At 39.3% G+C, this 14,100-nt stretch overlaps 2 protein-coding genes across 2 annotated transcripts in view; both read left to right on the top strand.

The window, feature by feature from the left end:
• The window catches only part of cbsb (cystathionine beta-synthase b), a 102,701-nt gene that overhangs the window by 56,202 nt on the left and 32,399 nt on the right, over nt 1-14,100 (top strand). The window lies entirely within an intron of this gene.
• u2af1 (U2 small nuclear RNA auxiliary factor 1) lies at nt 298-4,685 on the top strand. The gene is made up of 8 exons (XM_037687040.1): nt 298-409; nt 1,358-1,445; nt 1,781-1,847; nt 3,215-3,264; nt 3,574-3,672; nt 3,788-3,921; nt 4,203-4,295; nt 4,387-4,685. The coding sequence occupies exons 1-8, from the start codon at nt 366-368 to the stop codon at nt 4,493-4,495; spliced, it is 684 nt and encodes a 227-aa protein (XP_037542968.1). The 5' UTR covers nt 298-365; the 3' UTR covers nt 4,496-4,685.

The following is a 14,100-nucleotide window of genomic DNA, read 5'->3' as shown; positions in this document are numbered from 1 at the left end:
AAATTTGCATTTCTAAAGTCAAACTATTTTATCTGCTATGTACGTTCCCAGATAAATTATAGTGGAGTTATTCAACATCTTACCAGGGTTGAAACTAGTTTCTAACAAACTTAAATTATCATAGAAAATAATGTAAAGTTCTAGATAAAAAAAAGGCTTTTTGCATAATTTGCTTTTGTTGTTCAGGAACAATAAAAAGAATAAAACATAGTTACACTTGCTGATGATCGGAGGTTGGTAGACTGATTTGTTTTAATCCATATTTTAGGAGGAAAAGTTCTGATTAATTTTGCTCTTATTCTGAAAAATCGTAGAGCCGGAAGTGTTCGAGCTGATGCTGCCTGTTTGAACACAGGCGAGCCAAAATGGCAGAATACCTCGCATCTATTTTCGGGACAGAGAAAGATAAGTGAGTCATTATGGTTTACTTGTTTGAATTATAGTGCTTTAATAGATTCTCTTTTAGTTCACCCAAAGCTTAATTTGATTAGCGGAACTCAGTCGTGTTTGGAGACGGAGACACTGCAAGCACAATGGCTTTAGCAATAGCTAGTGCTAATAAGCTAACGCACATCGACAGTTTGTGCGTTAGGTAACCGGCAGAAGAGGAAATAAATAGATATAAACCATTATTTATTGTTAAGTTAAGGAATACACTCCAACTTGAGTATTGGGGTTACGCAAACCTATAGCTGCTTTTTATCCAGTTGACACATTTCTTTGTACCGCTAGATGGCCAATGCTAGTAGAGACTGGCTCCGTTCCTTATCTGTACACCGGCGCTTGATCAAGCTAAAAGTAACAACGAGGGAGGAGTTTATTTCGCATGCGTCGAAGACTGAGCGCAAGCTCCGCCTACCTGGTTCTGTTCTACGTGTGCCGGCGTATAAATGGCGATTCCCGGTTTTTTCCAATGAACATCGCGGCCCTTCCCCACCAATTTATCGACCCCGCAGAGTACTGAGAACAAATACCTGTACAGTTCTTCATATCCACAATTAACGTATGAGCGTTGAACTATTGATTTATTTTTTTAATAATTATGACCGACGTTCTTTAATGAATGAAAAGACCAAGAAGAAACTATTATCATTTATCCTCCAGCTGCCGTTCAGTCAAAATGACACAGCTGAGGCATTGTTGGTCATTTTGACCCAAGGCAGCAGGAGGGTTGAAGCTAAAGCACAAATACAGGCTTTGAGTTGGACATACATGTATATTTATTATATTAGATTGAAATGGCCTCATGATGTGACCCGAAATGCTTCTAATGGTTTATAAAATAATATCTAATTAATTTTTGAGGCCTGTTTTTGTTCAACTCATCTCATTTTCATGTAACGTTTGTGTTTTTCAGAGTCAATTGCTCTTTTTATTTTAAAATTGGTGCCTGTCGACATGGTGACCGCTGCTCCAGATTACACAACAAGCCAACATTTAGCCAGGTAAACTCACAGCCTTGTTTTTTTTAATAATAGTTTTTTGCTTCATGTCGAAATCACAAAATAAAGCTTTTTTTTGTTGTTGTTGTTTTTGACACACTGTGGCATTTGCAGTCTGAATTACCAAAAGTTGTAAAATTAATTATAATCCACACAATTTATTGCAAGGACATTATGTTTGCAGTTCAAACAGATTCAGAATTAATCAGAAATAAAGTCAGATGTAATATAAAACGTCACTTTTAAACAAAAATCTCAATTAATTGTGTTTTACTGTGGAGATATTCGATCTTGATGCTTGTCTTAAATTGTCCAGTAATAAAACTACTGTGTTTCAGACGATTGCCCTGCTGAACATTTACCGGAACCCTCAGAACAACACTCAGTCTCTGGACGGTCTGACCTGTGAGTGAAAATCCAGAAAGCAGCCAAGACTGCTTTGTTTTTTGTGTTTGACACCAGCGCTGCTGCAAGTCAGCAGCAAATAAGTTTTTAACAGACATTAAATGTCAGAATAATATCTCTGAAATATGCTACGTCTTTGAAATGTTTGGTGCTACTTTTTTATTTATCTTTGAAGTATCTTTCATATGTAAAAGTGACCAATAATTGTTTTTTCGACTGTTGTTAAACAGTAAATCTTAAACTTGGGAGGGTTTAAAATAAATCTTTTCAGTAAACAAAATTATAAAACAAATCATCAGTAATAAGAGTCGAAAAGAACCACTACAATTACAAACAGGAAAACTAAAGCTATACTAGCAATAAATAGTATAAATCTGTTGTTTCCATTTGCCTGTCTGCACTTCAAACATTCAGTTTTCATATTAAGCAGCACACGACCTGTGATATGAACAAAAACTGAACCTGTTAAGTCGGAACGTGCAACATCTTACGTTAGTTTAGTGTGTCTGACATTTCACCAAAACTTGTTGACTGTTGTTTCAGGCCAAGTATAATAAACACTTCTTTAAAAAATAGCCTTTAATACCAAAACTTACATTTTTAAATGTTAATGCCACTTGTTAATTATTGCAGTGTCAGAGCAACACCTTTCAGAGAAAGAAATCGACTTATTTTCAGATTTTACTTTAGAAGCAAAGTACCAAAGTATCCATCCATCCATTATCTTTACCCACCTTCTTTGTTTTTTGGGTCATGAGGGTCACTGATGCCCATATCCAGCAGTCACTGTGTGAGAGGTGGCCTGGACAGGTCTCCAGTCCATCACAGGGACACATAGGGACAAACAACCATTCCCTCTCTCACTCACACCTAGGGGCAATTTAGAGTTACCAGTCAGCCTAACATGCATGTTTTTGGTCTGTGGGAGGAAACTGGAGTACCCGGAGAAAACACATGCCTGCACGGAGAGAACATGCAAACTCCACCCAGAAAGGCCCCCGACTGGGATTTGAGCCATAGTATGCTCGCTGAGAGGCGACAGCTCATATCTCTTTAGAAATAATGTCTGAAAACAAATTCATGAAGGGTTTGCTGTATTATTAAGGAATGGTTAACTGTGTGAAAGGAAAAGTGAGATTTTATTTCAAGCAAAATAAATATTTAATATGACCATCAAGCCATAGAGTAAAGTTTGTAAGGCAGGTGGAACCACTGTCACACATGTTCTGTAAAAAAAAGGTTTGATACACGAACAGGTGTGACGTAGGAACACAGATGTGAAAGGGTAGGAAAGCGCTGAAACTAACCTGGAAGGAAATTTAGACACTTATAATTTAATGTGTTTAATTCTTTCTTATAACCACCAGGTACCGTCAGTGACATGGAGATGCAGGAGCACTACGATGAATTTTTTGAGGTAACTCATTTACTGCTACTTCTCCACCCCCCCATGATTTAAAAAAAGAAAAACAAATGTTGTTTTTTTCTTATTAAAGAAAAGATGTACCCATATTTAAAATGACAGGAAGTCCTGATGAAAATTATGCATAAAAAAAATGGTATTAAAAGTGCTGATTTTAAAATATCAGGAATAATAAAAAAACGAACAATTACAAAACTCTGAATCCCAGACTTAAAAAAAGAAAATAATTTTTTTAAGCAAGGCGGTTGCTCCTATTAACAGCTACACGCGTACGTCTCACTCGTTGCGTTTCTTTCCCATCAGGAAGTCTTCACAGAGATGGAAGAAAAGTACGGAGAGGTGGAGGAAATGAACGTCTGTGACAACCTCGGGGACCACCTGGTGGGAAATGTTTACGTGAAGGTGAGGCCTAAACGCCCACGTGCGTTCCCCTTTTTTGTACAATTGTGATGGTTTCGTTATTTTGCAAGCCAAGCATGTACTTTAAAATGATCATTTTTTTCCTCGTCTTTTGTAGTTTCGTAATGAAGAAGATGCCGAGAAGGCTGTGATAGATTTGAATAATCGCTGGTTTAATGGACAACCCATCCACGCTGAGCTGTCTCCTGTTACAGACTTCAGAGAGGCCTGCTGTCGCCAGTATGAGATGGGGTGAGTGCGACTCGAGGTCACAGCCTCTCTGTGTTATGTAGGCAGAAAGAGCTATTTCAATACTCTGTAGTCTTTTTATAACAGTTTCCTGCTCATTACTTATACAAAATGCAGATCTTAGTAAACAAATTTAGGAAAATCCTAGAAGTACATAGTTTTTTTTATCCCTCACCTGCTGCAATACGTTCATATTTATAGTTTTAACCTCAGTTTTGAAACCCCTGTGTTTTAGCCCTGATTTGACTTTAGTTGTGTAAGTGCACAGTTTTAACTCCTTACAGGGAATGCACCCGTGGAGGCTTCTGTAACTTCATGCATCTGAAACCCATTTCACGTGAACTGAGGAGAGAGCTGTACGGGCGTCGCAGGAAGGGGTACGAACGTCGGCTCATTAACAGTCAGAAACGTTCGTGCTGCTGCCCGTGGACTTGTTTCATAGAAATGTATTCTTCTTCTCACCTCCAGCCGCCACAGGTCTCGGTCCCGATCAAGAGACAGAGACAGAGGCCGAGGGGGCGGCCGCGACCACGACAGGCGTCGTCCCAGAGACAGAGAGCGTTCGGGACGATTCTGAGCTTCAAACCAGGACTTCTGCTCCCCCCTTTGTCCCTGTATCCATCACTGTCTTTTTTAAGTTTCTACACAAGCAGATTTGTTGTAGGATTAACAGAGAGGTGGTCAGTATGAAGCTTTGGCAGTGTTGTTTTAAACTGATTTCTGAAAATAACTTTCAACTCAATAAAGTAAATGTTTTCTTAACAAAACTAATTCCTGACTGTTGTTTATGAGCATTGTTCTGGACGAATGGTTCAAATGAGTGTGTTTATAGTACTGAATAAAATTTTGTAAAAAAAAAAATTAAAAACACAATTTAAAAGATCTTTATAGGGTTTGAAGACCAACAGGCCAAGAACAGTTTTTTGCTCATTGGTAGCTTCACGTAAAAAAAACATTCAATTTGTTCGAAAAAAAAAAGTTAAATCTGGTCCTCTGGACATTCAAAAAAACAAAACAAAAACCCAGTTGTTGTTTTTTTTTTGTTGAATGTCCAGAGGACCAGATTTAACTTAGATTTTTCTACCTGGATTCTTGAGCATGCATCAGGATATTCAGTTTGCTATGACTGCGCTCAATATCAGGTCTGAACTTTCTAGTTTTGGCTGCTTTCAATAAATATGAGAACTGGGTGTTTTTTATTTCTCATTAGGGGAAAAAGCCAAGATGGTGGTCAACCCAATCTCAAAGGTAAAGCTGTTTCCTCGAGAACAAGAACATTTTGGACAGGAATGAAGGAATCATTCACTCTTCTCCCCTGGTTTCACCACATTTCACACCTTTAGATGTGACTGAAACGACACACACCGGTTTTGTTGATTAAACATCTTGTGAGTGACGACTGAGAATGACTGAATGGGTCGTGACTTAACGACCCGCCTTAATCAAAACCAGAAAGCTTAAAAATGACTTCAAGGAACAAGAATGAAAGTCAAATAGCCTAAGGTTCAAGGTTCTTTGATGTCATTCACATCACGTGGTACGTTATGAAATTGTGTTCTCAAGGCCCCAGTCACACCCAAAAATACCAAAAATATAAAGTCTAAAAAGAAACAGTATGCAAGGATCTAAGATAAATGCTAAACACTAATGATGTAAACTAATAAGGTGTATTAAACAGCAGCCTGAACTTGAGTGTTGTGAGCAGATGGGTATGAATACAGCAACGTATTGGTAAGAAATCAGCAGCATGAATAAAGTGACCTCAGTTAAAGTATCACAGTGATTTTCCTGGTTAAGGATTCATGATTCTTAACAGCTTCAAGGTAGAAGCTGTTCCTCAGTCTAGTGGTTCTGCACTTAATGCTCCACAACTTCCTCCCTGAGGTGAGTGGGGCAAAAAGTGTGTGTGCTGGGTGAGTGGGGTCCTTCATGATGCAGGTGGCCCTCTTCCTGCATCTGGAAGTGGAAATGTCTGTGATGGTGGGGAGGCTGACTCCCAACAACCTACTGGTAAACATTTCTAATAATATTAAAAATGGTGCACAAGAATTAAAAAAAGGTTTTTGCTGTATAATAAAGATAATTACTGAAGGAGCTCCAAACTTTTGATGCTTTTTAAAAGAGTCTAAAGGTCAATTCCTTAAGCTGATCCATCCAGCCATTATCTTACGCTTATTCCAAAGTCAGGACTCAGGGGCAGCAGCTTGAGCAGGGAGGCCCAGACATCTCCACAGCCACCTCTTCCAGCAGGATTCCAAGGTGTTCCCAGGCCCACCAAGAGACGTAGTCACTCCAGCGGGTCCTGGGTCTTCCCCGGGTTTCCTCTCAGTTGGACATGCCTGAAGCACCTCTCTAGGGAGGTGCCCATGGAGCATCCTTACCAGATGCCCGAACCACCTCAGCTGGCTCCTCTTGATGTGGAGGAGCAGTGGTCCTACTCCTGAGTCTGTCCCAGATAACTGAACTTCTCACCCTGTCTCTAAGAGAGAGTCCAGCTACCCTGCAGAGGAAACTCATTTCAACCACCTGTATCTGTGATCTCATTCTTTCGGTCACTACCCAGAGTTCATGACCATAGGTGAAGGTAGGAACATAGACTGACCAGTAAACAGAGAGCTTTGCCTTACACCTCTGCTCCCTCTTCACCACAACGCACCGACACAGTCTGCAATACTGCACCAATACACCAATCCATCTGTCAATCTCACGCTCCATTCTTCCCTCATTCGTGAACAAAACCCTGAGATCCTTGAACTCCTCCACTTGAGGCAGAACCTCACCCTTGTCCTGAAGAAAGCAATCCAACCTTTTCTGACTGAGGACCATGGCCTCATTTGGAGGTGCCGATTCTCATCCCAGCAGCTTCACTCGGCTGCAAACCGCTCCAGTGAGAGCTGAAGATCACGGCACGATGACGCCAACAGGACCACATCATCTGCAAAGAGCAGAGATGAAATCCTGAGGCCACTGAACTGGACTCCTGAGGCCACTAAACTGGACTCCTGAGGCCACTGAACTGGACTCCTGAGGCCACTGAACTGGACTCCCTCCGCCCCCTGGCTGCACCGAGAAATTCTGTCCATAAAAGTTATGAACAGAATCGGTGAAAACGAGCAGCCCTGATGGAGTCCAACTCCCACCGTTAGTGGGAAAGCGTTGCTGATTCTTATGATAAATATTGCAGAAAAAAATGAAGTGGTTTTCATCTTGAACAGCTTCAGTTCCACAATCATTTACAGAATCAACACAGCCTCTCATCCCTTGGTATGTAAGACCACCTATGGCGACAAAGATCTGCTATTCTTGTTTCAAATGTTCAGCAAATACCTTCAGGCACACATTTAAACTGTAAAAAGGATTGTAGATTTTGGGTGTTTTGTATACTTGAGTGCCTTGCTGTGTGAGCATGGCTGTGCAAACACTGATTTAAAATACTTAATAGAGCATTATAATCACCTTCCAGACATTACAAAACTTAGTGAATGCAGTAGACTTTTAACACGACCAACCAAAGTCTTTTTGCCAACAGTGTCTAACACTTGTGTGGATATCTATAAAAATCCATTTTAGTAACTTTAACCAGTAGAGTACACACCACATATGTGTCAAACTCAAGGGCCAAATGTGGCCCTCGTTGACATCTTATCTGCCCCCCATGTTATTTTAAACGTAAAATACTTTGTTCACTTTAATTTTTTTCAGTAATCTTTGATTATGATGTTAAAAGTGCAACAAAGAATATCAAATGAGACCAGTCAACTGTTTTTTGAGGAGCCTGCAACCAAGAAATGTTGTTGTGTATCTAACTTGAGTTAATGTAGATTCTGAAACCAGACCTTTGTTTGAAAAAGGTTTTAATTTTGGCCCCTTTTGTGAGTGAGTTGAATCTCCCTGTTCACCAAGAACAGCTTGACTGCTGTTGACCTTCAGAAGTCTTCTGCAGAACTAGATCTGTCTTTGTTTTATACATCTTTACATTTTATGTACTCATATCTTTTATTTTCTTTACACCAGAACATTTATAATCAAGCTGAGCGGCTGATTTTTTTCCACGTCTTTGTTGATGGAAAAGGAGTATTTTGCAGAAAAAAAAACAATTTAAAGTTTTAGAACAACCACAAGTTGAAGCAGACATATTTTCTGTGCAGTTTGTTAAACATTTAACGAGTAAAAGTACGTCAACTATAGAAGATGTGAAATCTCTTGAAAGAAAACAACTGTTTGCACAGTTTGCAGCAGGTTTTAACAATCCTGCGGGGGCAGGGGGTGTGATGAGCCCCACTCTTCAAAAGCAATAAAAACTTTTTAATCTTATGTACTGTTTTAAATTGAACCACCTAATTTTAAAGAATGCAAAAATGTGCAATCCTTATTCAAACTATGCACGCTGAATTGAAGAGTTTTAAAAGTGAGGGAACTGGTTCTCCCCCAGTTGCCTCTGAGTGGTTTGGTCCTCTTCATAAAGACCCCCACATACCCCCACACAGATTGTGTTGACAAGTCTTTGGCTGTGTGTCAGTGGTGCCAACCCTCCTCCAGTAAGTACCGTCTTTTAAAACTCCACAGGAAAACAAAACAGCTCAGGATGTTGTTGTTTTATTTTAGATTTAAATCAATTTTTTCTTAATGTTGCCAGGATTTGTTCTCTTAATTAATATTTAGTTCAAAATCAGTAAAACTACTAAGACTTTTAATGTATATCCGTCAACTGAACAAACATTTAAAACATCATAAATATACATTTTCTTACTGGCATTTCTCGATGCTCTGCAGAACTTTGTTCAAATTATAAAATGTGGATTTTGCACGAGTCTCTAATGCTTTTTTAGTTAACTTGCTCTTGATTAGAAGATTCAAAGTTTGTTCTTTGATTTCTTGACAAAAGTTGTACTTTAAAACTATTTAGATAAGAGAAAAATCATTATAACCTAAAAATAATCTTTTTTTGGTTCTCTCTTGTAATTGTATTTTCAGTCAGAAAATCAGTTTCTATCCAAATTATTAACTTTGGTTTCAGTTATTTTCTGGGGCTGATGGGATCAGATTGGTCAGTTATTCAGAGTTTGTTTGAGGAGGAGGGACCTCCGTCTGCTTCTTTAACTCTGAAAGTAATGAATCTGAGGTGAATCCTGTCAGCGATTCGTTCAGCTGAGTGTCCCTCACTGAGAGGAAACTGCCTCTCTCAGCAAAATCAGAAATGCAAAATTTCTTTTTATAAATACCAATCTGCACCTGTTCTCACATTCTCTCTTTCCCCCACTATATTTAGCCTCATGATGTTTCTTCAGAAGTTGCATTTTCTTTTAGTTTGGAATCAAAGCGGCGTCAAAAACATTTTAAATTTTAAGATTTTTACTATGAAGATCTCTTTGTACTATAAATCAGCTTACATGGATTAGTTGATGGCTTGCTGATTGTCTGAAACAAAGTAAGCTTTTAATTTTCTGACTTTTAGTGATTATTGCTCCAATGTGCTGCAACTTCAGCGTCAATGTGAATCGACCGATCAAGTATTAGAAGTTTTGATGTCGAACAACAATAATCTACTCTCCCATCTCTGTTTTTGTGGAAGTGAGAAGAGTTCAGATCTTTGATGTGGAGTTCTATAGAAATGTTATGAACAATCAATATCTTACCTGTTGTAGAGAAAGCTTTGAATGACCTCAATTTGGAAAAATGAGTTTAATTCTGACCTGACTGATGAGAAGCAGCAAAATTCAAACTACATTGTCTGTATTGTTTTCTAAACAAAAAATGAACAACTCCAATCGTAAAAATTTAATGTCATATTATCATATTTCTGCTGGAATTATTCTGTAATGTGATACTGGGGGTGGAGTAATGGTTCGTAAAACACTGTTAGCAAGAATTCTTGTAATATTTTGAGGTTGAATTTGTTTTAACAGAGCATACATTCATTTTTGTCTTGGCCCTGCTTGAATGAACTGTTAGCGCATCAATCCAGTGATATTTAAACACCGTCTTCAAACTGAGGTTGTTTAAAGAACTTTTGTCAGCAGGTAAGATATTAATTTTCCGCAAGTTTTCCACAAACACTATAAGTGATTAATTAAAAAGCCTCCTTGTAATGTCAAAAAACAAGTTGGGAGTTTTAGAAATAGATCAATATTACCAGTAGTTACCATTATTAGTTTTATTATATCTTGCTAAATCTATTTCAAATATAAAATATATTTTCTTCTTACCAATGACTTCATTCTTGCTGCAGAATGAAGCTGCATTTTGTTTGATTTCTTGTAAAGTGTGTGGCTACTATTTTAAAACTATAACAAGTATTCATGTACTTGGTTAAAAAATTATTTTATTCAGAGGTGTTCTGAAATTTGTTTTAAAATTTATATTCTAGATAGGACCTCATTTAAGGTGCAGGATTCTTCCTTCTCAGTTTGCCTGTAAACAAGATTACACAAAAGCAGAATTTAGTTACCTGCATTGATGCTCAATAATCCAGGTAGATAAACTGAACAAAGTTGAGTCAGGTCCTCTGGATGGATTCTTTGTTGAAGCATTTTGTCTTTCAACCAAAAGTCTTCAGTCTGAGGCGTTTAAACAAAATCATTCTTATGAATAGCACCTTCTCATAGTGGATCAACCAGTTCGTTGTTGATGCCCAAAACTAGCTGTTCACATGTAAAAAGGAGAACAATCAGCCTAACAATAGATCAGGGCTATTCAACTGGTGGCCCGGGGGCCAAATCAGGCCCATGGGTGAGCTCTGTTCAGCCCACCAATGGGTTCATATATCAATCAATCAATCAATCAATCAATCAGTTCAACTTTATTGTCCATAACATTCAATGAAATGGAGATTTGTCGTTGACATCTGGCTTATAAAAACAAAATAAAAATGTGATTAAAAAACTTTAAAACCTTTAAAACCAAGGCTAAATCAATTAAAAACGTGCAGTTAAAACCATTCTAAAATACACGATACATTAAAATATGGAAACATCCCAGCAGACAGTGGTTTGTTATGTGAGGCTGCGTTTAATAGAACCTTGTTAAGTACATTCACCGCACAGGGAACAAATGACTTTTTGTACCCATTTTTCTTTGCTAAAGGAACCAGGAGTCTTCTACCAGATGGTACCAACCTGAATAATGGTTGCAGTGGATGAGTTGGGTCATTGTAGACCTGTATTGCCTTTTTTTCCAGAACCTGACTGTACATGTCTGTAAGTGTCATTTGTTGATGACCAATGACTTTACTACCTTGTTTGACCACCCTGGACAACTTGTTCCTGTCTCTGGCTAGGAGGTTCCCATACCATGAGACAATATTAAATGAAACAACACTTTCAACCAGTGACCTGTACACCAACTGCAGAGTAATTTTGCTTGCATTAAAGCTCCTTAGCTTATACAGAAGGTGGAGATGCTGTCTGGATGTTTTGTAAATATAGTCAGTGTTGGGCTCAAAGGTCAACTTGTTGTCAATTATTGTTCCAAGGTATTTAAAATCAGTCGCCTGCTCTACTTCCTGCCCTTTTATAATAGAAGACCTAAATGTAGGTCCGGTGCTGGCTGCACCCCATCTATCTCCTAAACAAAGTTCCTTGGTTTTACTGACATTAAGGACCAGAAAACTGTCATCAAACCAGGCAGAGAGCTGGTCGATGAGCTGGGAATAGGAGGGACTGTTGGTGTCTTTCAGACCAGCAACTAGGGCAATGTCATCAGCATACTTAATTAATGTGAAATCTTTACTGTTGTGTTGCAACTCATTTGTGTACAGGTCCTTCTCAAAAAATTAGCATATTGTGATAAAGGTCATTATTTTCCATAATGTAATGATAAAAATGAAACTTTCATATATTTCAGATTCATTGCACACCAACTGAAATATTTCAGGTCATTAATTGTTTTAATACTGATGATTATGGCATACAGCTCATGAAAACACAAAATGCCTGTCCCAAAAAATTTGCATATTTCATCCCACCAATGAAAGACAAGTGTTTTTAATACAAAAAACGCCAACCTTCAAATAATCATGTTCAGTTATGCACTCAATACTTGGTCGGGAATCCTTTTGCATGAATGACTGCTTCAATGTGGCGTGGCATGGAGGCAATCAGCCTGTGGCACTGCTGAGGTGTTATGGAGGCCCAGGATGCTTCGGTAGTGGCCTTAAGCTCATCCAGAGTGTTGGGACTTGCGTCTCTCAACTTTCTCTTCACAATATCCCACAGGTTCTCTATGGGGTTCAGGTCAGGAGAGTTGGCAGGCCAATTGAGCACAGTAATACCATGGTCAGTAAACCATTTACCAGTGGTTTTGGCACTGTGAGCATGTGCCAGGTTGTGCTGAAAAATGAAATCTTCATCTCCATAAAGCTTTTCAGCAGATGGAAGCATGAAGTGCCCCAAAATCTCCTGATAGCTAGCTGCATTGACCCTGCCCTTGATAAAACACAGTGGACCAACACCAGCAGCTGACATGACACCCCAGACCATCACTGACTGTGGGTGCTTCACACTGGAATTCTGGCATTTTGGCATTTCCTTCTCCCCAGTCTTCCTCCGGACTCTGGCACCTTGATTTCCAAATGACATGCAAAATTTGCTTTCATCCGAAAAAAGTACTTTGGACCACTGAGCAACAGTCCAGTGCTGCTTCTCTGTAGCCCAGGTCAGGCGCTTCTGCCGCTGTTTCTGGTTTAAAAGTGGCTTGACCTGGGGAATGCGGCACCTGTAGCCCATTTCCTGCACACGCCTGTGCACAGTGGCTCTGGATGTTTCTACTCCAGACTCAGTCCACTGCTTCCGCAGGTCCCCCAAGGTCTGGAATCGGCCCTTCTCCACAATCCTCCTCAGGGTCCGGTCACCTCTTCTCGTTGTGCAGCGTTTTCTGCCACACTTTTCCCTTCCCACAGACTTCCCACTGAGGTGCCTTGATACAGCACTCTGGGAACAGCCTATTCGTTCAGCAATTTCTTTCTGTGTCTTACCCTCTTGCTTGAGGGTGTCAATGATGGCCTTCTGGACAGCAGTCAGGTCGGCAGTCTTACCCATGATTGCGGTTTTGAGTAATGAACAAGGCTGGGAGTTTTTAAAAGCCTCAGGAATCTTTTGCAGGTGTTTAGAGTTACGTCGTTGATTCAGATGGTTAGGTTAATAGCTTGTTTAGACAACCTTTTCATGATATGCTAATTTTTTGGGACAGGCATTTTGGGTTTTCATGAGCTGTATGCCATAATGATCAGTATTAAAACAATTAAAGACCTGAAATATTTCAGTTGGTGTGCAATGAATCTGAAATATATGAAAGTTTCATTTTTATCATTACATTATGGAAAATAATGACCTTTATCACAATATGCTAATTTTTTTAGAAGGACCTGTATATAGAGAATAAAAGAGGCGATAGCACGCAACCCTGTGGAACACCAGTGTTCAAGACCCTACAGTCAGATAGAGTGTTATCAACACAAACTTGCTGGGGTCTTCCTCTTAAAAAATTACTAATCCACAACACAAGATGGCTGCTGACATGTAGACCACACAGGCGTTTTAAAAGTATATGTGGCTGAACCATATTAAAAGCAGATGAAAACTCCATGAATAATATGCAAACAAATGTCTTTGGGTTGTCTAAATGATTATGGACCTTGTTGAGGAGGGAGAGAGTGGCATCCTCCACCCCTCGGTTAGTCCTGTATGCAAACTGCAAAGGGTCCATATGCTCAGCTGTAACAGACATGAATTCCCTGCTCACTAAGCGCTCCATATATTTGCATAATACAGATGTGAGGGCAATTGGTCTGAAGCCATTCAGTGTCTTTGCATGTGTTATTTTGGGCACCGGGACAATAGTTGACATTTTCCATGCTTGTGGGACAAAGCCAGTGTTAAGAAACAACTCATATATCTGTTTGAACACAGGACCCAGCTGTGTGGCACATTCTTTTAACACCCTTCCCTTAATCCCATCTGGCCCAGCTGCTTTATGAGGATTAATGTTCTGAAAAATTGAAATGACCTCTTTCTCCTGTAATTCCACAGGAGTTGGTGTCAAGGCTGCACAGAAAGAGTCAATCTTATCACTGAAGTCATGGATGTCAAATCTTGAATAATGAACATTTAGTTTATTTGCAAGACCAAAAGGGTCAGTGTGTCACGAATCACGTCTGTCAGTTAGGTTTTTGTGTCACTCTGTTCA

The sequence above is a fragment of the Nematolebias whitei genome, chromosome 13 (genome assembly GCF_014905685.2).
Source record: "Nematolebias whitei isolate Nwh7 chromosome 13, NemWhi1, whole genome shotgun sequence".
NCBI lineage: Eukaryota > Metazoa > Chordata > Actinopteri > Cyprinodontiformes > Rivulidae > Nematolebias > Nematolebias whitei.
The sequence above is the reverse complement of the archived record's forward strand: the minus strand, read 5'-3'. Positions and strand labels throughout refer to the sequence as shown.

What these genes read in the sequence shown, in the direction of transcription:
- u2af1 (XM_037687040.1), top strand. Translation starts at nt 366, where the DNA reads ATGGCAGAATACCTCGCATCTATTTTCGGGACAGAGAAAGATAA. An exon ending in TGTCGCCAGTATGAGATGGG is followed by an intron (nt 3,922 to 4,202) that starts GTGAGTGCGACT and finishes AACTCCTTACAG; the next exon opens with GGAATGCACCCGTGGAGGCT. An exon ending in TACGGGCGTCGCAGGAAGGG is followed by an intron (nt 4,296 to 4,386) that starts GTACGAACGTCG and finishes TCTCACCTCCAG; the next exon opens with CCGCCACAGGTCTCGGTCCC.